The 24,954-nt window shown below is 40.1% G+C and overlaps 3 protein-coding genes across 6 annotated transcripts in view; all 3 read right to left on the bottom strand.

Annotated features, from left to right (window-relative positions):
- Nucleotides 1-1,687, bottom strand: part of LOC137869213 (membrane-associated phosphatidylinositol transfer protein 2-like) — a 48,188-nt gene extending 46,501 nt beyond the window's left edge. Inside the window, exon 1 of the mRNA XM_068706455.1 lies at nt 1,457-1,687. The gene's annotated coding sequence lies outside the window, so the exon portion shown is untranslated. The remainder of the gene's footprint in view (nt 1-1,456) is intronic.
- Nucleotides 1,688-3,183: 1,496 nt separating this feature from the next.
- On the bottom strand, nt 3,184-21,962 carry LOC137869210 (M-phase phosphoprotein 9). 4 transcript variants are annotated; one of them, XM_068706451.1, is made up of 24 exons: nt 21,882-21,962; nt 20,629-20,900; nt 20,092-20,239; nt 18,619-18,708; nt 18,017-18,525; nt 16,809-16,977; nt 16,635-16,707; nt 14,975-15,078; nt 14,763-14,879; nt 13,919-14,382; nt 13,656-13,805; nt 13,093-13,180; nt 12,124-12,339; nt 11,474-11,521; nt 11,246-11,310; nt 9,120-9,221; nt 8,750-8,977; nt 8,408-8,595; nt 7,511-7,804; nt 7,271-7,391; nt 6,503-6,591; nt 5,193-5,395; nt 4,399-4,467; nt 3,184-4,116 (listed from the first exon to the last, which is right to left on the bottom strand). In XM_068706451.1, exons 2-24 carry the CDS (start codon nt 20,862-20,864, stop codon nt 4,015-4,017), a joined length of 3,873 nt encoding a protein of 1,290 aa, XP_068562552.1. In that variant the 5' UTR covers nt 20,865-20,900; nt 21,882-21,962; the 3' UTR covers nt 3,184-4,014. The 4 variants fall into 4 exon arrangements, with proteins under 4 accessions (XP_068562552.1, XP_068562554.1, XP_068562553.1 ...); XM_068706453.1 differs by having other exon boundaries at nt 8,432-8,595; XM_068706452.1 differs by having other exon boundaries at nt 16,635-16,704.
- A 908-nt stretch (nt 21,963-22,870) lies between these two features.
- The window catches only part of LOC137869209 (cyclin-dependent kinase 2-associated protein 1), a 3,415-nt gene continuing 1,331 nt past the window's right edge, over nt 22,871-24,954 (bottom strand). Inside the window, exons 2-4 of the mRNA XM_068706450.1 lie at nt 24,325-24,425; nt 23,816-23,942; nt 22,871-23,517 (exon numbers count right to left, since the gene is read on the bottom strand). Coding sequence (XP_068562551.1) covers nt 23,450-23,517; nt 23,816-23,942; nt 24,325-24,425 — 296 coding nt within the window. The 3' untranslated portion in view covers nt 22,871-23,449. The remainder of the gene's footprint in view (nt 23,518-23,815; nt 23,943-24,324; nt 24,426-24,954) is intronic.

Raw genomic sequence — 24,954 nt, 5'->3', positions numbered from 1 at the left:
ATATTTTGGATATCTACAGTTTAGATTAATAGATGTTTTCTGCTTTACTTTAACACATCCAGCTGCTGACACTGACTATCTTCAGGCTGAGAAACTCTTTCAAGGTTTAAAAAGTGTTCTTCCTAGAAAGTTTTGGCTCCACTGCAGCATCCGTCTAAATAAGTTACAGGCTCGGTGTGGATCCCACGTGCAGCAGCAGCAGCTCTTCACTGTTTTCACCTTCAGTGTCTAAGAATAGCTGTGTGGACGGCTGCGTTGTTAGCAGTACTACAGGACACGTGTAGCAAGGACGGGTCAACTTCTACACAGAGAGTAATAAACAAGTCAAATATATCGTGTGACGGTTGTGATTTAAAAAACAGGATAAGAAAATTGAGAGAAAAAGAGAGTAGAGGACCAGAAATAAATATTACTTCAATATTAAAAAGAGTTAATTTATTTTATCTGGTGATTAAATACTGCTTTTTAATGGTACAAGTGTAAAACAAGACTACATTTAAGCTAAAAGCTGACATTAGCATGCTAACGTTTGTACGTAAGTATGACTGAGGCTGATGGGAATGACATTAGTTTTATACTTTTTATAGTTTTATCTCACTTTTAGAGCTGAAACAATTCTTAATTGATTAGTCATTCGACAGATAATTAATCTGAAACTATTTCTTAAAACCAAAATGCCAATATTCTTTGTTTATTCTTGCTTCCAGCTTCTCAAATGTGAATATTTATTTTGTCCTCTTTGTTTGTAAATTAGATATATTCACATTTAGACAAAACAAGCAGTCTGTCAGATGTCATTTGGGGTTTCGTGATGCTGTGACGGGCACTTTTTCATTATTTTCTAAACAATTGATCAAAAACAAACAAATCAATAGATGAATCGTTAGTTGCTGCCCTGCTCATTAGTGCAAAATGAAAGGCATGCCCAGCGTTTGGTTCCGTTTCACACAAACATTAGTCTTTATCTCAAAGCAGGCGCTATGGCTGTAGGTTATGAGTCTAGTTGTGAATCATAGTGAATTATAGTGAATGTAATGTAATGTAATGAATTATTGCACATTATGTAATTACTTGATGGTGGACAGGGTACATAAACAGTGCACAGAGGTTAATCCAGACATGCATTACTGAATTACAGACATGTAATGCTCTGCATACTGGGCTTTGTGCAGTATATTGGGTGTGTTACATGCAGAGATATCACATGATTGTTTTTTAAAATAGGAGAAAATGTAAATAGGATTCTATGATTTCACTCCCAGAGGGTGATATGTGAGACTCTGCACAGCACACAGCACACAAACAACCAGAATCAGATATATAGATTATATGGATCAGCTACAATGACGGATGCCACGACCACTGCAGCTCATTCAGACACTGCCACAAATGATTACGGTAGGAATAAACTAACATCGTGCACATGAATACAACAAATCCATCATCAGCGACTCACCTGCAGCTCTGAGTGTATGATCTGCAGTCCCGGTTCTTCAGCTGGATCTCCTCATATAAAGGCTGAATGCAACATCGCTGTCAGTTAAAGGTGCATCATGTTCTGCAGCTCACACCGGATCGTAGTGAAGACGAGCCTGATGGCAGCGCGTCGGTGATGGTGAGTTTATATTCTACACTGGAGGAAGGGAGTCAGTCCCGCTGCTTGTGGACGGATCTCATCGCTCCTCCTCCATCATCATCCACAAAACACGGCTGTCCTGTCCGTTGTGTGTATATATATATATATGCAGGTTACCGGGTGGTTACATCAGAACACAGGTCGCATCCCTATCCAGGACAAGGAGGGAGAACAGCGCCGCCCAGCGGTGCACAGCCGAACTGCTGTTAAAAAACGTGAATCACAAAACTATAACACCATTATTCTGTTGTTTGTTTGTTTAAATCATTGCACTACGGTTTAGTTAGTTCATTTAATATTATTCTATTTAATTGTATATATTGTGCATTTGATATGTTTTACTCTGTTATTTTATTTACCTTAATAAAGTAACTATATATCTATCAATTATGAAATCCCTGCTGAAAAATGACTTTAAATCAGTGGTGGAAGAAATACTCAGATATTATACTTACTTACTACAGTGTAGAAATAATATGTCACAAGTACAAGTTCTGCATTTAAAATTAGACTTAAAAGTACAAAAATATATATTTAAGGTACCAAAGGTAAATCATTATTATTATTAGAATATTTCCAGTTTGGTACTTATAATATATAAGTCTGCTCCACTACATTTTCATGCATCTTTTTACTCAACTTATATACATTTATTATTTATCTGACAGCTTTATTAATAGAAATTTTAAATCCACTATTAAATGATGTGTTATGGATTATACACCTCTTAATCTAGCTAGTTAGTAGCTACATAATTAAAATGAGTTTGTACCGGATGCAACATGCATCACTAATTATAATCCAATTTAAAAACCTATCAATGCAAAATTATATTGCCACTTTTATTTGATCTAAGCAAAATAAGTTATTTTTCCGTAACTATGTAAAGTGTTTTCAGATCTGTGCTAGAAGTGTCTGTCAACACAAAACACCAAAGACTGTTATTTTAACTTTTAAAATTATTTCTTATATTTAAATTAACCCTCTAAAAAGCTGTGTTCAGACCACATTCAGACAAGAAGTGAAGTGAATTACCAACTGTAGCTAGCTAGAGCCATTAGCTGTAAACTAGCTGGCTACAGTCATTAACGTTAGCTGTACGCTAGCTAGCTAGAAACGTTTAGCTGTACGATAGCTAGCTAAAGCCGTTAGCTGTAAGGGGTGTCAGCTGTAAGCTAGCTGGCTACAGAAGTTAGTTGTAAGCTAGCTAGCAGCGGCCATTAGCTAGTAACATTAACAGTCGGACCGTTTCTGAGTGTGTGTTCATGATCAGCAGCTCGGTTACTGACTGAATTCATATCTCACCAGAAACTACATTTATTACTGTTATCTCGCCAGTTTATGTTTTTTTTAGTTTAGTCTTCCTTTGTCAAAAGAGTAGATTAAATTAGCATCGAAAAATACCGTAATTTTCCATTGCGTGCTGATGCGTCTTTGCGCCACTTCGGTGAAACTCGTTTACTTCCGTTGACTTTGAGTGCAATAAATCACAGCATTGTGTTTCATAAACTAGTCAGTCATAGTAACACGATAAAGAATACTTCTAATTATATATTTAAAAAAGCTTAATTTATTGTACAACAATAACATTTTAGTTCCAGTGAAGTTCATGTCAAGTAGAAAATAAAATGCATGGCAAAAGGAAGCAGTGCAAGACATTCCATGCACAAGCATTGCTAGAGGAGAAAGTGTGTGTGTGTGTGTGTGTGTGTGTGTGTGTGTGTGTGTGTGTGTGTGTGGAATGAAAAAGTGTGCTGGTTTGGATATTACAAGTGGTTCTATTCCTCTATATGAAACACAAAGAAAAGAAAGTGACAGGTAGGAATGAAAAGTAAACAAAGAAAAAAGGCGATTGATTCAAGTAAACATAACATTTCTTTCAAGTTTGATAAATTTGGCCCAAAACAAATAGAAAAAAAATACTAAATAAAAAGAAATAAACATGTAAAATATGTACAGAAACATAAAATAAATATCTGATGTAAAAAATGTCCATAAACACATGAACAAAAATGGCAGTGATACTTCCCAAGTGGATGAAATGTCTTTTTAAATCATTCACATAGCAGATTTAAAAAAAAATCTACACCTGAATATGGCAAGTAAAACATATCATATTAATAATTTCTGTGACTAAAAAAGTAAACGACTTTTACAAATCTGTGCATTACTAAAAAATATACTCCAAAAAATTGCAATATCTTTCAGACATATCAAAAATATCCCAGAGTAATACGTATAAAAAAGATGGCGAGGAGGAGTTACTGTACATATGGTACTCATGGCACACGGAGACAATCGGTGTTATCAGCGTATAAAACCGAGACACTGCTGTCGTAGCGTCGTCGACGCCGCGATGTAGAAAGAGACGGACGTCGCTATGTGTTGGCAGAGGAGCGGAGGACGTGGAACCTCTTCAGAGTCATGCGGATGGATCCCAGCTCACGATTCAGTCTCTCCAGACGGTTCTCTAAGGCCACCTGAGGAGGAAGGAAGAGCGGGAAATTTAAGTGGCAGCTAATTTTAAAATTTGTATTAATTTAAGAAAACATGTGCTGCTGTGTGCAACTGTGGTTTGTTTTCAAATAAAAGCTGAATGCTAACGTCAGCATGCTAAAGATGACAGTGTAAGAAGAAGTGTAAGAGAAGCTGGAACAACAATTACTTCAATAATTAATCTACGAACCATTCAGCTCCAATTACAACACAAGCAAACATGAGAAAACGATATGAAGATATAAGATCAATATGTGGAGTCTTACCTCGTCTAACCTGGTCTGAAGAGTCACTCTCCCTCCTGATCCAGGCATCCGGCTCAGAGCAGCCTCAATCTGACACACACACACACACACACACACACACACACACACACACACACACACACACACACACACACAGACAGACAGGTTAATCATTCATTAAGAAAAATAATTATATTGATGCAACAAGCTGGCACGTGACCGGCTGAAACACTTTGACTGGACTCATCTGATTAGTCTCTGACGTCCCTTTATGACCAGGACATAAACTAAAAATAGAAGTCATTTAGCGTTGGTATGAAAACAATGAAGTCTGTGTTACGTAAGATGTCAGGTGGGAGATTATTAGACTGGAGTTGTGACATTTTAATGCCACTATTCCATCATATACACTGATCTTAATTATTGTGGTGAAGAAGAATTACGCTGCAAGAAGCTATTAATATCTAAAACCACGTCGATTCCTGACTGATCACAACTTTTGTATTTATTTTTTAATTACCACAATACTGGTTAATGAATTGATTTAATAGAAAGTTAAATGCACTCTTATTCACACAAACACAAACAAGGTTATTTTAAGGGAAAACATGTTTAGAATTGGCTTTAAACTAAATTATTTATCAAATTAAACCTTTGGCAAAAAATGTATATATATATATATATATATATATATAAAAAATAAAAAATAAAAACCCCTCAAAAAACAAACAACAATACAAAATAAACAGGAGAAAATAAATAAAATAAAATAATAAATTAAGAATTTAAGAAAATTAAATAAAATAAAACCTCACCTGCAGCTTCTCCTGCGTCAGCTCATCGAACAGTTTCTCAGCCTCAGCCAGCGAGCGGAGTCCCGAGTCCTCGCGGGAGTCCTGCGGGTCGGACCCGGCACAGACTCCCCGATCCTCTTTGTCCCAGCCCAGCTGGGGGTTCCCCTCCGGTGGGTTCCCCTCCGGTGGGTTCACGCTGCGGGACAACTCGGTGTGCTGGAGGTCTGAAGGGAGAGAGAAGACAAGAGAGAGTCTGATGTAAGAGCAGACATTTACATACATGAGGAGGGAAAGATATTTAAATAGAAAGCACTCCAGCACAACTTCAATAATACAGATACAGAATACCTTCACCGGTTCATATTCCTGGCACTGTGCACATTTGGGTTTTGCAGGAATGAGTCCTAAAACTCAGATATGACTCGGCAGTTTTGCATTTTCCAGTTCCCTCGTCTCAAAATCAGTGTTTCTTTTTATAATAATATGTGTTTCTGGTTAGATATAAGGTCTTTAAGAGAAGAGTAAGCGTTTTCAACGTTTGTTCTACGTTCCTCTCGTGAATTATAAATATTTTGCGCGTCTTAAAAAAGGCATTTGCTAAAAAGAGTTTAAATGAGACTATTAAACATTCTCCCTCAAGATAAAAAAAATAAGTTCTTTCTTATCTTAAAGTAGAATTATCACCTTTCTGACACCGTCAACAAAAACACTTTGAAAAAGTAGAATTCATGGCTGAGCTGTTGTTCTGTATTAGATGATACAGGTGAACCCTAACCCAGGTAAAGAAGAAAAAGCACAATTTGGCCGCCTGAAAAAAAAAAAGGTCATGAATCAATCATGATCAATCCCAAATACAGAGGATGAACCTTTCAAACTTGCTCTAAAACTGTCTTTCTATAAACGTTCTATAATCCCATATATATATATATATATATATATATATATATATATATATATATATATACATACACACATATACATACATATACATACACACACACACACCTTATATCTAACCAGAAACACACTTTTATTTATATATATATATATATATATATATATATATATATATATATATATATATATATATATATATATATATATATATATATATATATATATACACACACATATATAAATAAACACATGAAGCATAAAAAAGTGCAGAACTAACATTTGTGCTGTTAAGTATTACTCCCACAGAAATACAAAAACAAACATAAATCAAATGGTCAAACCACAAGAGAAGAAGAGAGCCTAAATGCTCCACATTCCGACCTCTGTTACTTTAAACATCTATTAGATATTAGATATTATCTGGAATATATTACCGTCCTCTCTGTCTGACGTGAACTGGAGTCTCTTCTTGGGACTGCTGCTGTGGAGTGAATGGCGTCTCTGGTCAGCTTGTTCATCAGTCCTGTAGACGGCACACAATGTGACTTAGTTACTACTTCGTCCACTGTAATGTAGAGATAGAAGTCTTGTTTAATGAGCTGCTGTTCTGTCTCTCTAATACGCTTTTTTTTTTCTACCAAAATGAGAGTGTTTTCAAAACACAGAAAAGCCATAAAATAAATATATATATATATATATATATATATATATATATATATATATATATATATATATATATATATATTCACTTTGATGCCATCGCATAGCATCCAGTCAGAAAAGGGTCATGTCCTCCTGGGCGTCATGTTTCTATAGCTGCAGATGGAAGCTGGAGCCGATAAATACCTGAAACGACTGCAGAGGCATGTGTCCCTGGAATGAAAGCTATTTTAAAACCTTTTCCACTAAAAATGCACAACTGTGTTGCACATTGAGTGTTACAAGAGCATCATCTGTCGCCTGTGTATTAGTGCTATCGGGCCTCAGCCTCGTTACAACAGCAGCTGTAGAGAAAATGAACGTCTGGACAAACTTTCATCACAATTCATCCAGTAATTGATGAGATATCTCAGCTGTCCCCCCCCCCCCCCTTTATGCCTCTGGAGCTCCACGCTCCACGCACCGACATGAAAGTGGTGTCGATCTTCTCATCCAAGTCCCGAAAAAAGAAAACCAAACCGTAGAAGCTGTGTGTTGCTCACCTTTTGTGCATGTGCTCCTGTCTCGGCATCAGGTGACCAAAAGCGGTGGAGTAGTTCTCAGTGGGGCAGCGTTTAGGACTGGACTTAGCGGACATGGGCATGAGTAAAGTTCCTCTCTTTGCTGGAGGAGAGAGAGAATAGCACAGCATTAATTAAATAGTTATGCTTGGAAACAACAAAAACAACTCTCCACCCCACTTCTGAAGTCTTTCAGGAAGACGTTTAACTGGGAGGACGTACTGGGCGTAGTTGGGGGTTTGTTTCGATGTTCCGGAGGAGGCAGTGACGAGGATCTGTGGCCCTCCGGAGACAGACTCCTCTGAGCTCTCAGCAGAGCTGCAGTTCTTTTAGCTGCTCCTCCTCTTCCTCTTCCTCCTCCTCTTCCTCCTCCTCCTCCTCCTCTGAGCTCAGCTCTGGCCGTGGCTCCTCCAGGTTTCACCGCCTCCCAGTCCGCCTGAAGCCCTCCTCGCTCCTGAATCACCTCTTTGTGTCTCCGCTCCACAAACCCGACGGTGGTCCTCTGATTGCCGACCCCTGTGGAGAGAAACCACACAGACGTGATGAGGTCCAATTCAAAAAACCTTCAGCTAGAGGACCGAGTTGTTGTGTACTTAGGAAAGTGTGATGAGCATTAATATATTTCATCCAAATACAACAAAACTGTCTCTGTTTTAGAAGGTAACTGTTTCCTCATTTAAACTATGAAACATGTCGGGCTTTGCTGCGATTAACCGCTCTGATCACCTAGAATAGTGTCCCGATTGGATGCCAGTCACTTCACATCACAGTTGCATACTTTAAAACTGATTGCAGCCATTGTTCCCTTCTTTTTCCTGCTGGAGCTGCAGGGAACAGCCGGCCATGTGCTCTTCCTCCTCATCTTCTGTTTCACTTGCCTCAAAATCTTTGCAAATAAAACTGAATAGCTTACAAGGAGAGAAGTATTCCTAAACTACGGGTCCCCTTTTCTAACCTTCTGTGACGTAGGTCTCGGTTTCTGCCCGTCCAGAGTAAAACACAACCCCCGTAGTCTCCGTTTTTGGAGTCCTAATGGAGTAGTGTGGACGCTAAACATAGCGAAAATGTTTGTGTTTTCAAACCGATCAGTGTGGATGCAGCCTGTAGTGTGAGTCATACTGTGGGTGGTGGAGCTGTTCTTACAGGGGGCCCGGCTCTCCGTGGCTCTGGTCTCCTCCAGCTGGATCAGGGCCCTCATCATGGGCGTCAGGGAGCAGGAGCCCTCCCTGCGAGCGGCCTCCCGCTGGCTCTGCTCCTGGTGGCGCTGCTGAGGCGGAGCTTGTTCAGACTCCGGGGGAGACGCACACCTGCAGAACAGGAGGTATATACCAGTATATAGTCATCTTCACATATACATACTGTACTGTACATTCAGTATTTACTTCTTAGCACTATTTGTTTTGTTATACAAACTATAAAACACTCCAAATAACGCTGATTCTGATTACATCCACAGCGTACCTCCAGCTCCCACCAGCTGAAGAGGAGCCCACAGAGCTTCCAGGTCCTGACGACTGATCATTGATTGGATACTGTGACTTCCTGTGGACACTCGATTGGTTCGTTTGAGGGAACGGGGATCTTCTGCCGCCGCCGTTCAGCTGCTCGGAGGGGGACTTCCTGCGGGTGACGTCTGGCTCCGCTGTGCATTTACTGGGTGACATCAGCAGGTCAGGATGGTGGAAGAGACTGTGGACGTGTTAAGAGGAAAAAAAAAAATATATATATATATATATATATATATATATATATATATATATATATAACCGGCCTACAGCACCGACTGTAGATGCATAAGAGAGACAGATCATCAGAACGTGGAGGTGCTCACCCAGCCCCAGACGGTTGTGTGTTACTGTGGGAAGAGTAACGAGCCCTGGCCTGGTTCTCGTGCTCCAGCTGCTTCACCTGAGACTCCAGTTTGGAGATTACTCTGAGGGGGGGGGCAGACGGAGACAATACATGGTCACAAGACTTAAAGATACAGACAGACTCTCTGTTGACTTCTTTATGACTGATTCAGACTAGCATCGCTCCTTTGCTTTTTATTATCTACTATCTAGTTGTTTGAGCACCAACCGGAGGACGCCTGCTTCACACTTTGTGTTGATGAGCTCATCAATCTGACAGCTTCGGAGCAAAGAGGACGACACAGGAACTCTTTCTCTCCCAACAAAGTAATGAAGTAATATAACCCACAGCTGACTTTTATATCGACACATTATCTCCTTTACTGTATTATAAATGACCTCTGGTACCTAACTAAAGCAGGAGACAAGAAGTAGAGCCAGATCAATCTTTAAAACATCTCCTGCAGCTTCTCTCACTCCATCAGACCCTGAGGCTGGAAATGTTCCTGCAGATCTGAATCACTATATTTTCTAGCTTCCTCGTACATTGTAGTAACTTCTTTCCTTGTCTCCTATTCCTTCTTTTTTTTTTTTTAAAAGACCACTCACAGGTCTCTGAACCTCTCCGTCTTTTCTGTTTGTCTCTCTCGCCGCTCCCTCCAGGTGATTCTGTTTCCGAGCTGAAGCGCTCCTGTGACACACATATTGATGTTCTGCGAGCGGCCGTCTGTTATCTGTCCGTGACTCCGCTGAATCGACTCGACGCACTTCATCAATGCGGAGTTCGCGGGAGCTGCAATCGGTGCCAATTTGCAGGCGGAGCTGAAACCGCAGTGGAAAGTTGCTGCGTAGCGTCGGCCGATGAATGCTGTTATCTATTTCTTTCGACAGCACAGAGACCATCATTAGGGCCGTATTGATTCATCCTCTCCGTCTCCCCGCTGTCATCCAGCCTCCACTGCAGCTCTTTTACAAAAAGCTGTAGAGTCACATCTCAGTTATGAGATATATACGCATAGTTTCTTGTTGTGTGTTAAGAGTGAATCTGGGTCCAATGTCATTTAAAAACATCACCATGGTCACTTTGTTTTAAAGGGAAACCAAAAGGTTGTTGAACTCTTTTTGTGTATATTAAACAAGATGTAACGTGTCAGTTATCTGACACCTTATTATCGTAAACTAAAACTTAAATAAGCAGTGAAAATATTTTGGTAAACTGAACCTAAATAAATAACCTTTAAGAAAAAATAAAACTAGACTGAAACATTATTTCCTGGTTAAAAAAAACTAAGAAAATATCAATAAAAATGAACATGAATTATTTTTAATTTTAGTTTTTTTTATGTATAACATATCACTTCAGAAAAAAAAGGAGAAAGTATGAATTTCTGTCAACTCTCGTGACGTTGAACCACAGAACCTGAACATACCGGTCGTTCCAGGAGATCTTTGCTTCACACGATTTAAATGTTGTAGTAAAGTAAACTTCAGTTTCAGTAAGTTTTCTTCTGAGTGGTCATTAAAAAAGTGCTCAAGCTGATCCACCAAATGAAAAGATTTAAACACGATGGCCACTGCTAAGCAGCTCTCCAGCTATGTAGTTACATACTTACATCATACCAGGCAGAAACAAAACTAAATGACCATAAAACTAAAACCAAATATAGAAAACTAAAAGGTAAACATCGCTATAACAGAAAACAACTATAACTAATCTAAAATACATCTGAGAAGTCATTCAAATGAAATAAAACTAATTGGAAATGTAAAACAATTCTAAACCTGCACTGGTCAGAGTCAGGCTAACCTTTCCCCCTGCTTCCAGTCTTTATGCTAAGCTACGCTAACCATCTGCTACCTCAGGCTTCACATTCACATTACAGACGTGCTATTAATCCTCTCACTTCAATCTCAGCAATTCATCATAATGTTGAACTATTCCTTTAAGGAAGTGATTTTATCAAGCGTCACAAAATGCTAACAGTTGCATTTTGTGACCCTTGATTGAGCCACTTTTTTAGGTAAGTGTAGCATGAAACAGATTGTATTGATATTTGAGTTGGTTAGAGCATGAAATAATAAGCTGATACACAATCAGTCCTCTCACCTCTTCAGCTCTGATATCTGATCGGTGGCATCGACGAGCTTGTTCTCTGTTGACACCAGGTTGTTCTGTGGATGTAAAAGGATGAATGAAGACATGTTTGTCACAGCTGAAATGATCTAACATGTATAATACATACATATATATATATATATATATATATATATATATATATATATATATATATATATATATATATTTATGTATCTGTTCCAGTTAGAGATCCATTACCTTCAGTCCCTCGTGCTCCTTCACCAGAGAGTCATATTGTCCGAGCAGCTGAGGACACAAAACAACAGACGTCCGTCATAGAGATCATCAGTGTTGATGACAGACAGTTATTCACCGGTCTGACACCAGTGCTCTCCTTTCCCCAACCGTAACATCTGCATACCATCCATCGCTGCACCTAAAACATTGGGATCTTATGTATCTGAAAAGGGATTTTTGGGATGTTTTACTACAGTAGATGCAGTTTGATTTTAGGAGTCTAAAATACGTCCACAGCAGAACATTACTTTGCTCCTTGTGCTGGTTCTCATGTCTGTTTCTCCAAACTCCATCTTCTGTCAGTAAGAAAATTAAATGTGTCGGTACTCTAGTTGTTAAAAGGTTGTTGTTAATAAGACGTATGAGGCGTTCTTCTATATCTGGCTTTATAAATTGGTAAATAAGGAACTCTTATATGTCTCCCAGATTACAAAATAAATGCTAAAGAGAAAGAAAAACATATTTCACGGTAACTCCAGAGTGGGGAAAGTAATTCAACGTATTCTGAGTACATCATTTAATACAAAAAAATGAGGAACAAGAGAAGCAAGGTTCCAGTGAAAAGGTGAACTTCGGAGGTGAGCGGTGATGTGATATTATCTCAGACTCACATCCTGCAGCATCTTGTACTCTCTCTCCCTCCTCGCCTCCCTCTCGTCTGCCTCCCTGCAGGTTTTCTGCAGCGCCTCCTCCAGCTGACGAACGTGGGCCTTCAATCGTGCTGCCAGGGCGTCCTTCTCTTTGCCCGAGCGCTTGCTTTCCTCCAGCCGCTGCTGCAAGGACTTCACAGCAGCTCCCGCTACGGCGTAGCGGTCCGGCCACTCCGCCTGACGAGCGAAAGTCACGTCAGAATTAGGGAATGGATACTGATGTACTGATTGCAGAATACAAAATTGATGAGGTGCTCCGCTGCAGGTAGAACACACGACAAGCGGCGGTGTGATGAAGTGGAGCCAACCTTGCAAAGTGAAGCGATTTGGTTCCTTTTCTCGCAGATTTATGACTTTAATCTCAGAGAATATTAGGAGGGCTTTTCTCATAAATTCAACGCTTCAATGTTAGAGAATATCCAAGTTTGTTCTTGTAAATTTACGACTTTAATCTCTGAATATTCCTCCTCTCCCTTTACCTACAATAGCCTTAATGCGACGTCGTGGTAAGGTTTCCTTTGACGAGTATTATACGTTATATGCAGGATTTGTTTATTGGGGTCAAACTTAAAATATCCTCTTCATCCAAAGTTTCTGCGCACTTTAAAGCCCAATATGAAGAAGCTGAAGGTCTGGTAGAAATTATGACCTAATAATAGATTCAAATAGACAAAGTAAATCACTTTTAAGACCATTATGAAATTGAATTCAAGGCATTTATAGCTCGCCACTCTCTGACTCAAAATGAATGTGTGACGTGGCTCTATGTTTTAGTCATTGTATATTTTTGGACTTCCTTGCTGTGGAGCAGTACATTTAAAATAACAGAATATGTTTATCTCTACACATAAACGTAACAGATGCTGTTTGCTATAATAAAAGTAAAACACTTATGATAAATAATGTAAAAAGGAATCTGAGGACTGATACCAGTTTTTTCTCCAACAAGCTGTTTGTCGCCTCGAGTTCTTGAATGTGACCGGTGGCCTCAGCCAGAGCTTCCTCCAGGTGTTTGCACCTGTAAACAAACACAAATCACATGAACACAGAGTTAGGGAACGAAATGTGGGGTCTCTAAACTATGAATATGAATCATTTGTATTCTCAAAGACGAGTCAATACCTCAGTTTGTTTAATGGCTTGACTTCTGCGTTCCTGTAACGCATGTTATGGCTGTTCATGCACTGAATAATATGTAAATATACGGAGTGAATAAGTTCAATCTAGACATTCAAAACTATCAGCCGAGGAAGGCTGTGAGATGCAACAGAAAACTCCAGAAAAAGTTAGTAAGTTGCCCTTTTGATCCTTTTTTTTTCTCTCTAAAACCTTGTATATCATATTGATACAAACATAGTGAATACAAATCACGAATGCACCATCTTGTATCATCCCCGTCCCTTACTGTCTAGAAGTAATGTCGTACACAAGTGAGAAAATAGAGCAGGAAGAGTTCCTATGTGCAGTTAATGAATGAAGAACTGAAGAGATACCTCTCTGTGAGGGCCTGGTTGCTCTTCTCTAGATCCCGGGGCAGATGTCTGAGTTTCAGTTTGTCTCGCAGCATCTGAATCTCAGACTCGTAATATGCTTTCAGATCCGCCACGTGTCGAGAGTGCTTCTCTCTCAGGTTCTGCCTCAGTCTGAGGAGAACAAAAAGAAAAGAAGATGAATGAAACTGTTGAAAGTGGACGACTTCTGTGGGATTAAACAACACAGAGCGATAAAAGCTAAAACCTGTGCATGTTACACTCACAGAGAAAGAACAACAGGATCCTCCAGTGATGACGCCCTCTCCGTGTGTGGACTGGCTGCAGGACTCAGAGACGCACCAGAGGCTGGACGAGGCTTCAGGGTGCTGGTGTGGGTGTGACTGCCCTCCTCCTCGCTGGCCAAGGGGGCGCCGGCTCCGCGTTGCTGGCTGGACGTGTGGGAGCCGGGCGGGGTCTTACCATGCAGGGTAAACGGGGCGGCCTGGGACGCGTTCCCCCACAAGCTCTGCGCGTTAGAAGGGGAAGGTCCGGCCGCCGAAGCGCTGGAGGTGTCAGAGATGCAGTCCGTGTCTCCGGGGTTGGGACTGTCAGGGGTGACGGGGGTCCCCACTCTGGGGTAGTGGGGGGGCTGAGCGGCGAACGACGGGCTGCTGAAGTGAGAGGGCGAAGTGAAGCCGGAGGTTCGATCTGACTGCCGCTGGTTCGCTGCTGGGTCCAAAGTCAACATCTAAGAAAGCAACAACATGGGTTAGAGCAGTGTGGGGAACCCACTTCTATTACATGACAAACTATGGTGACCCAATGCAGGAATGGACCATAATTTACTAAATGAACATCATGCCGTATTGAAGAAGACTTGAAACTAGAGATTGAGACCATAAACTCATGTTTACAATGTTTACTGAGGTAATAAGAATATAAGACTTCTATACAACCAGAGGAGTCGCCCCCTGATGGACACTAGAGAGAATGCAGCTTTAAAACACTTTGCTTCACTCTTCAGAACCAGAGGTTGCTGCCTGGTCTTAACCTAGTCTCTGTGAATAACTGGGTTAGAGGCTCAGCCCCATAATAAACTGATCACTAATGAGAAGTGTGGAGAAGTACCTGTGGAGACAAAGGACTGGATGTGACGGAGCCTTCCCAGTCGGAGCGTTTACAATCAGTTCTCTGCTTGTTGTGATAGATGTCTCTGAGAGACAGACGAGGCTCCTGAGACGGAGTCTACAAGAGACGGAGATGAGACATTCAGGACGAGAGGTTCCTCAAACAGAAATGTGAACAGGTAGGCTACAGGTGTATTTTTAGTTGTCACTCACAAGACTCAAGGATGCCTCTTGCAGGAGGAGGTAAGCGCCGCTGTCGAAGCTGTCCGGTAGCGGGTGATACAGTTCACTCTCAGTCAGACGCCAATACGTGAGGCCTACGACAGAGTGGAGAAAGTAGTGTCATTTAATCTAGTAGAAAAATATATAAATATCTTGTGAGAAAACATGAAGTACGGTAGCCAACACTGAACTTGGAGACTCTTTATCGGAGTCATGTTTAGTTTAGAAACACAGGAGGGATACAAAGCTGTTGGAAGTAAAAAAAAAACCATTAATACTAGAAAGTGGAAAAAAGAAATATTAAAAATGTAACAGTAGACTTACAAATTTGTGATTTAAAACTCTAATGGCAGCAGATTTTGTATGATTCCTACAACGTTTCAGGCTCCTTCCCTCTTCTTCATGGGGATAGTAGAAACACAAGCTCCCTTGGTTCTAACGTACAGTTATATTTTTATTGGAGTGAGAGAAAGTTGTAAACGGACATATAGAACTGGAAGTGAAGATGGAGATGACTGAGTAACAAATACTGACGTTTTAAATGTGTCTTTCTATGCATAAGCATATGTTCATGCATATCAAAATCTGGAAAGGGATTTATGTAAAGATGCTAAAAAGGGTTTGTACACTCCACTATATTGCATATTCCAAGTAGAAATATTAATACAAATCTTGCATATTTCTTAATATAGTCAATTTTAAAAGATGGGTTTGGAGATATTCTATATTTTTCTTTTGTCAATAAATTCAATGATGAGACCAAAACCGTATCTGCTAAAAAGTAATATCTGTCTATCAAAGCCTGATATATCTCTCTCTCTCACACACACACACACACACACACACACACACACACACACACACACACGCACACGCACACGCGCACACACACACACACACACTGTAGTTTATTCTGACTCAATCCCACAAACACCGTCCTGCTGCCACAAATACTCACTAGAGCAACAAATGTGGATTCATCCACCGCTGTAAATAGTCCACAACAAATGCAGTATCTCCTCCCGTTTGTTTGCTAGAGTACAGTTTACTGAGTCCTAAAATATATATATATATATATATATATATATATATATATATATATATATATATATATATATATATATATATATATATATATATATATATATATATATATATATATATATATATATATATATATATATATATATATACATATTTAAAGATTTAAAGATTTATGATTGCAGTAGGAACCAATGTGCTGAGACACGATCTGATGCATTGTTGGTTGTGGTCTTTTCATGGGATGTGTTGAGAGAAAAAAACATATCAAACATTACCAGACTCATCCTTTAAATGAAAAGAGTACTTTAAATAAAGCACGGTAAATCAGATAATGAATACATAAACTATGGGACGTGACATGCTGTCAGTGACAGTTCAGCTCTGCTTCATAATGATGTCAGGTGATACCTGTCAAAGTGTGTGAAATGTTTCAGGAAATGATTATTGTTCCTCATGAAGAAGCCCTCAGAGATACAGCAGTGCCATCTCACTGTCACTTGTGGTAGTTGCAACATAACAGCATGTGACGTCCTGTATTGTGTATTCTATCACCGTCACAGAGTGATTTCCTCCCGCTGTGTTTCAGTCTGAGTCAGTGAATTGTTACCTGAGGCCTCAGACGTCAGGCTGTCACTCCTCCTCAGGGGGAAAGAGCTGGACGGCGGCCCGGCCGGTCGCTGCTGGAACCAGATAGAGAGGAGTGGATTAGACTCAGCAGAGCGGGAACGTAATCAGGACAACCACAAGAGACATTTACATCAAGTCGCTTGGTGAGCTGTACCTGGTCTGGAAGGTCTGAGCTCTCTGGGGGGTTTTGCTTGTGGGATTCTCTGATGCCGAGTGGCTGCTGCTCCTCGTACTCAGGGATTTGAGATGAAGCCGGTCCTGCTTTGCTCCTCTTGGACCTGAGTTTCTGCCTCTGGGCCCAGGAGGTCAAGAGCTGGCTGGTGCTGCCAACACAACAGGTCAGGGTGAGAACGGGAGGTTATTGTTTTAAGTCCTTTAAGTCCCTTAAGGCTGTTCTGAACTGGGATACAGGGTGTTTAAGTATTCTAATATATAATATACTTTCGTTAAGTATACTCCTTCAGTTTGGAATCGGTTGCAAAATCACCTGAATCTTCGTGAGCCGGTCTCATTTGACAAATTTAAAGTGATTCTAAATGACTTGGAACATCTGGCTGTAGATGTTTAGACTTAAGAATGTTTTTTTGATATCTTAGAATTCTTTAATTTTGTGCATTTTAAATTGTTTTGTTTTAATGTCTGCAGACGTGTTATTTGTGGCCAGGACATTGTTGAAAGAGAGATTTTTCATCTCAACGAGTGTACAAAAAAATAAAAATAAAACAAAGAAACTAAGTAGAAAATTGAATTTAAGACTTTTGAAGACGTTTTTAAGACCAAACGGAATGTGGTCATACCGGCCTAAAAGTGAAATATAACAATGAAAACCAGTAGGTCGATATGGCCTCCAGTTATTGACCAAATCCACCAATTTACTGACATTTAGCAGCTAACAAGACAGATATTTCCCCCAGGAGTCGGTGAAGACCAAACCAGAGCTAAAAGAGAGAATATTAAACTTACATTCATCACGTGACACAAAGACTCCAAATTATTGATAACGTTCCTCTGTATATGCTAGTTGCTAACAAGTTCATCATATCAACTTAAAAGGTGATGATGCTTGTTTCCCCCAAAGTGGCCCAAAAAGAAACAGTTATTGCAGATTTAATAACTCATCAAACAGAACCGTTAGCCCGATATGCAGCAGAAACTACATGAATGGATTAGACAATTAAAAAATAACTCATTTAAGTCGATACATACAGGTCTGGAACAACAGTACTGGAAACTGTCCAGATGTTTTTTGCTAAAACTAACATTATTGCCTACAAAAACACTTTCAAATGCCATTGAAGGCCTTTTTGCTGGGAAACAACAAGAACTGCACAAGGAGCTAGTTAGTCTGTGTGTCAGCCTTACCCAGAGGTTCTCTGCTGGTAGTCTAACGGGCGAGTTTCATCCACTCCCAGAGTCCTGACATGCGAAAAATCCTGCTGGCCCCCAATCACATTTGTCTCTGTGTCTTCCTGGAGGTCAGGGGACCAGTGGTGCTTCTCCCTTCCTTGAAAACCCTCTTCATCCTCCCCCGGAGACCCAGCAGGTTCCAGACCCGTTTCCCAAGCAGACAGAGTCCCGTACCCGCTGCTGAGCACCGTGGTCGCCCGCTCCCCCTCCAGGTCAGTGGTCTCTGGTCTCTGGGGGATAAGGGGGGGAGGATAAGGGGAGGTAAAAGGGAGAAGAAGGGCCGGGGCTGCCAGGCTGTCATTGTCACTGGCCACGTTTTTGGGGAGCCTGTAATCACTGGAGATGAGGGGGAACATATAGTCCTTTGTGTTTGGGGGAGTTTTGGTCACCGAAGTTGGAGAGAAATCTGTGTGTGGCTGGCGGTTCTGGAGCTGAACCAGGGCCTTAATTTCATCCTGAATCAACTGGAAGACAAAAAAAACAAAACAACAACAACGTTGTTTTACCGGATAAACAGTTATTGTACCATGATAAGACATGACTAAATGCAGCTTTACCTGTATTTGGCACTGGTATTGTTCTTGCTGAGCGAGTATCTGCCCTTGGTATTGCTTCTCAACCAGCTGAAACAGATGCAACCATCGGCCCTGTTGCAGAAAAAAATGTATCTGTAATTACTCAAAGCACGACGTGAACCTACAGGACAACAGCTGGGGCAGAGCCATGGTGAATCTTAATCACTGTTGATGTACACTGACATCCCTTATCTGCCTTTGACTTGTCTTTTCATCTTCATACTATAGAGGCAAACTGGAAACACAACATCTGGTGATCCTAAATTGAAGCATGAGCTCCCATACAGCTCACCTAATGAGCCAGTACAGTTACACACACACAAGAAACCAGGTTACTCTGAGAAAGAGGAGGCGCAAGCTTAAGATTTTGATTTAAATCAGGTATATTAACTTGTTAAAAATGATTATTCCAAGCAGAGTACCTCTGTGTCGTAAACATATTTTACTGTTGTAGTGATTCAATGTGCTGCATTGTCGACACGTGGTCTACATGTGGGTCCACACGGACCATCTGTGTGCAGCCCAACATGTGTGAATGAATGCAGACACGCAATGCAGCAGAAACAGAACCATGTGCCTGGTCGACATCCTCCTCATTACACATATACATACATATACATGGCAAAGAAATCAGCTTCTCCAGCGGAGATCTAATGGGAAATATATAATCCCCAGTCTGATTTCTACTTTACCAAATCAGAAAATAACCTTTTATTCTCCCGATTGTTCTCACTAACGACGGTCCCGCTCTTCATTCACTCTCTAGATAGAACACCTCTCTCGCTCGCTCTCTCTCTCTCTCTCTCTCTCTCTCTCTCTCTCTCTCTCTCTCTCTCTCTCTCTCTCTCTCTCTCTCTCAGCAAGGGAGAGGGGGGAGAATTGAAAATGCTGTCTACAAACATTATATACCTTTAAATACATGTAAACACTCTGAGTGAGTAAGTGAGGGAAGAGTATTTGTATTTCTGAGGGGAAGCAGCTGTGCACCACTGTGATGGTGACACAAGCAACAATATTTCTTTCGTCATTTGGTCATTCAATAACCTACCAAATATATGCGTTAATGATCAGATATGTCTTTGCTCAGGTATGTAAAATAAAAAGGCAGTAAGCCTGATGAACTATGCAGTGAAGTTTCTTTGGTGTTGTAGCACATCCCAGTTGTCTGTTCCCTGCAAATCACATCCTGTGTCTGAAAAGATCAGCTGCAGTGAGGTGCTGTGTGTGTGTGTGTGTGTGTGTGTGTGTGTGTGTGTGTGTGTGTGTGTCTTACTGTCAGGTGTGATCCGCAAAAAAAATAAAAGTGACAGCTCAGAATTGAGGCTGCCAGCTGCAGCGCACAAGAAGAACTGCTAACCCCAACTTCACTGTCAACGTCCTCAGCGAGCATTTACACTCTCACTTCCACGTTCTACAGTAACTATTGCCTTTCAGGCTCTGTGGTGTTTTTCTCACCTCACAATCCTTCCAGATCTCCGGGTCGGTTTCTCCGCTGCTCTGGATCTCCTGCACCAAAGCTCTGAGGGTCTCCAGGGAGCTGGGGTTGATGAATGGGAGGCTCTTCCCTTGTTCAAATGCTTCATCTGTGCTCAGACACAGACTCCTGCGAGAAAAAGCACATACTATTAATTCACATGCTGAACCAAAGGATTGTAATATATGCATGTTGCAACAGGATACATCCAACCAGGACTAAATATCAGATTAGGACAAAGATGCACAGGACTCTGGATGCCACAAAATGAAAACAATGACAAGATTAAAGCTCCAAAAGTTTTAAATCCTAATACATTTTCTGTGAAGTTCAAGGAAATTCAGAAAACTACAACAATGGTCTTTTACAGGAAATAGATTCATATTTTTAGCATTAGATTTAGCACAATGTATATGTGGGAGGACATTTACTAGACTAAACTGGCAGTTTCATATCTTATCTCTGCACATAGAAATGACAGTTTTCCATAAACAGCAGCGTGTTTACAGTTGCTGCACCTGATCTTGTTGCGTGCTGGTGTGATGTCCGTGGGCCTGCTCTCCACAGTGCCTCCTGTCGTTTGGGAGGCTGTGTGTCTGTCCTCTGAGACGGCCAGCCCAGAGGCCGATGTCCCCTCGGAGGACACCAAGGAGGTCTCACTCTCCTTGCCCCCATCCCCGTCAGGACTGACATGGCAATGGCTCAGAGCCCCCGAGCTGGACACATCCTCAGAGATACTGTCATCTGTGGACATGTTTATGGGCCCATGCAGAGGGGGTCAGTCTGACAGCTAGGAACCAAGAGAAGGAGGAAACAAGACATGTGATGAGGACGGATTGGCCAACGCTGCCAAACTACTGCACACACTTACTTACTTGCACTTCCTACACTCTCCACACACACACACACATTTATACTACTACTGTCCATACTGTATTACTCGCCTATAGAGTATTCATATAGCACTGTCCATACAGAACACATCAGATTTATAGCGTATACACCATATTCATCATACCTCCAGATATTTATTCTGTATAGAATATCTACTACAAGTAATCACACCCTGCACTTCATATTGTATACTATACCTGCACTGTCTGCTTTGTTCATACTGTGCATAGCTTATTCCTACACAGAGATAACACTGTATACACCTAGTGTATTCTACATTCTATTGATTCTGTATAATATCATGCACATTACTCATTACTTTATTGTCATGCAATGACAATAAAGTAATATAATCTAAACTAACTGTCAAAATAAGCTTTATTACACAGCTGTTATAGCTCAGAATAAGCACCCAGTGCATGCCATAGTTCTAACCTTATATCTGCAGTCAACATGCAACAGTTAACAAAACATAAACAGCAATATTCAAGCTAATGTGTAAACATTAGGCATTAGCATCTACCACCTTTCCTTGTCTGTCAAGACCTGCGTTTCCTGTGTGACAGCTCGTCTGAACTCATGTCTGAACTGGCCATGTTTTGACTACTAATAGCTCATTTTTACCACCACAGCAATTAACACATTAAACAAGACAGCTATAATTAGCCATGCAGCTACATTAGCTTCTGTAGCTATGGTGTCAGACAGCCAAATAGCTACAACTGACAAGCAATTGGTTAGCTAGCTAGCTAAGTTGAGCTAAGTTGTGTTTATTACAGCTTTGTAAACACAGTTGGACAGCGCGCGGGAAATTACAACACACATAAACAGAAAGGTAAACAATGGCGCAGATACATAAAATACATAGTTAACGTACCCGTTGACTTGTATCTTCGTTTCCTCCATATTTCTGTGTGAGTAGACGAGTAGCTGCTATTAGCTGGTTGCTGGTTGGCTGCTGCACTGCAGTGATCTCTGTGCTGCCGTAACGTTCACAGTCCTCGCGTCGCTATTGGTCGAGCTCTAATAAAAAATACAGCGCCGTGATTGGTCGTCACTTTCACTCTGTGTTTCTATTGGCTGTTCATGGGGGGGAGGGGCGTACACATCTGTTGGGACAAAAAGTGACAGAAGAGGACCTGCAGACAGTTTACATTGTTCTACCTTCTTTTTGTATTTTCTACACCGTAGTACTGCTACTTTTACTTGAGTAAAATATCAGAGTACTTGTTCCTCCACTGCCTCTGAATATATACATATTATTCTTATATTCATATATTATACAAACGGTAAATTCAATGTACAGCTAATTATGTGAAACATTTAATGACAATTATGCACTCTACTGTACAGCTTTTAGCATTATCTAATGCACATCCTATATTAAAGTAAATTATTAGCATTGCACCGTGCATATTCAGTAAGAGTCCTAGTTTTCTTTTTAAAGTCTATTTAAGTTATTTCATATATTTTGGCCTTTTATTTGTACTTTTTTGTTACCTACCTCATTCATTTTTGTGATTTAAAGACTTTTATGTTTGCCTTTTAATTATAATTGCCCTCTTTTTTAACTTCATTGTTTATAACAATAAAGTACGATGCACACAAACTACAGCTGAAATGATTAGTATATGAATCTTAAATCAGTTCATCGTTGCAGTAATTTTTAGGTTTCAGTTTCTCAAATATACATATTTTTGGGTTTTAAATGGTCTCACCTTTGACAGTTAAAACATGTTTACGGTTCACAACTTTTTTTCTCTACACATACAGTATTTTAACTTGTTTCATGATGTAAAGATCATAATTCTTGTCAAGATTTGTCTAAATGTGTAAAATGCACTGAATCAAACGATGACAACTGTATTGAAAATACAATTTATTACACTGAGTAATAAATACATACAAAGATGCAAGTAACAGCATTTTCCTTTTTTCTTATACCAAAACCACCCTGAACACGAATGAACCGATGCATTTGGCACATCTCTGCCCCTCCCTCACTCAGTCACGTGTGTTATAAGGGTCCGAAAAACAGACCAAAGTACTATCAAAAACAAGTCGTTTCCATCTACCTCTGTACAAGCCATGCACTGTCTACAATTTAACCCCCGGGCCCGTTCGCATGCATAAACCAAATGTTTTAAATATGAAGTCAAAACTAAGATCCCAAAAGTGGGGCATAAAAACACATGATACTCTTTCAAATGAACTCCAGGAACCCAAAACATGATTTTAATGAATCCTGCAGAAACCTCAGGAGTCATGAATTGTGTTATCGTTTCTTTTTTTCTCTCTCTCTCTAGGAGCTTGCTTTTTTCCATCCTTTGTTCATTTACTTCCTCTTCTCAAAAGGAACTGCCATGCAAGTTGTTTTTTTGTTTTTTTTTCATGAGACGCACACTGTTAGTTTTTTCTTGCAGGGAGGAATGTTGGTGTTCGTAGCTAAGACCTCGCGTTTCTCTCCGTCTCAGCCAAGCATTCACGCACCAACCCTCTGGCATGGATTATTCCTGTAAAGAGACACAAATACAGTTTAGAGTAACACACTTTACACAAATTCATCTGCATATGCAGTGTGTGTTCAGATCGTTTACTTCAGTAAAAACTAAAGCTATCAGACAATGTAGTACAGTACAAAGTACAATATGTACCTCTGAGATGTAGTACAGTAAAAAGTACAACATGTCCCTCTGAGATGTAGTAGACTAGTGTAAAGTTGAATAAAATGGAAATACTTAAGTACAAACTTGATGTACTTGTGCTTAACTTAAGTGCAGTACTTGAGTAGAAGTATTCAGTTGTATTTACCTCTTTTCAGTCTCTCCATTGCGCTCTTACTTCCAGCATACGTGGGCCTGATCTCCTTCCCCAGCTCTTCAATGATGGCCAGCAGCTCTGCATATTTGTTCTGAGGCACTTGGCTGCCACTAGAGCCCTGATGGTAAACACACAGAACACCATCAGAAGACTATACATACTGTATATTGTTGTTTCAATGCTTATTTCCATCTATATAAAATAAATAATATCCTTATACTAAACCAGTAAATATCCTTACAATAAACCAGTAAATATCCTTATAATAAACCAATAAATATCCTTATAATAAACCAGTATATATCCTTATAATAAACCAGTGACTATCTCTATAATAAACTGGTAAATATCCTGACAATAAACCAGTAAATAGCCTTATACTAATACTACTAATTGATGTTAAGAAGCTATTCAAAAAGTGCACTCTAGCCCCCCTCTACTTCGTGGAGGTACAACACATCCATTTAAATAGCAATATGTTGAGATAAAATGTTAGTTACCTGTGAGAATCCCAGAGATGGAGGTCCATAGTCGCTCAGGAGGGGCCTGTAGGACTGCAACGTGGCCAGATTAGCTGCTGAGGGAGACTGGAGGCTTCCAACTGTTCACAAAATACAAGATGACACCAGTGAAGACTCACAGCACAAACACCTGCAGGACGTCAGTGCAGAAAGTCAGAAAATACGTGAAAAAAAACGTAACTTTTCCCAAGAACCCGAGGTAACGTTTACGACAAACCGTACAAAACCCAAAGATTTCAATTTAGCATTTTGCTTAATAAATGACTAGTGGAATAATCGTTGCAGCTGTCATTTATCTAGTTACTTTGTTGGCAGAAACACATGGAAAACATAAAAAAAACTACTTTAACGGTAGATGAAACAATTTAATTCATTAAAAATACTGTTTCGAGGCAGTGGTGGAAAGTAACTAAGTACATCTACTCAAGTACTGTACATAAGTACAATTCTGAGTAACTTCTGTTCTACTTGAGTTTCTTAAAATGTTTTCTAATTTCTACTTCTACTCCACTTTAAAGTACTTTTTTGGTACCTGGAGCTCCTTTAACAACTGATAATGAAGAATAAAATATTCAGATTGTGAAGTAAAAGTAGCAATACTACATTGTA

Source organism: Cebidichthys violaceus, unplaced genomic scaffold (assembly GCF_023349555.1).
Source record: "Cebidichthys violaceus isolate CVI_PGR_0920_01 unplaced genomic scaffold, fCebVio1.0.p SCAF_12, whole genome shotgun sequence".
Classification (NCBI taxonomy): domain Eukaryota; kingdom Metazoa; phylum Chordata; class Actinopteri; order Perciformes; family Stichaeidae; genus Cebidichthys; species Cebidichthys violaceus.
This window is presented reverse-complemented; position numbering and strand designations above follow the sequence as displayed.

Excerpts from the sequence above, each read along its gene's own strand:
- LOC137869210 (XM_068706451.1), bottom strand. The coding sequence starts at position 20,864 with ATGTCCACAGATGACAGTATCTCTGAGGATGTGTCCAGCTCGGGGGCT. Across the intron at positions 13,181-13,655 it reads AACCAGGCCCTCACAGAGAG|GTGCAAACACCTGGAGGAAG; the intron begins GTATCTCTTCAG and ends GTTTGTTTACAG. Across the intron at positions 5,396-6,502 it reads CACGTCAGACAGAGAGGACG|ACCTCCAGCACACCGAGTTG; the intron begins GTAATATATTCC and ends CTCTCCCTTCAG.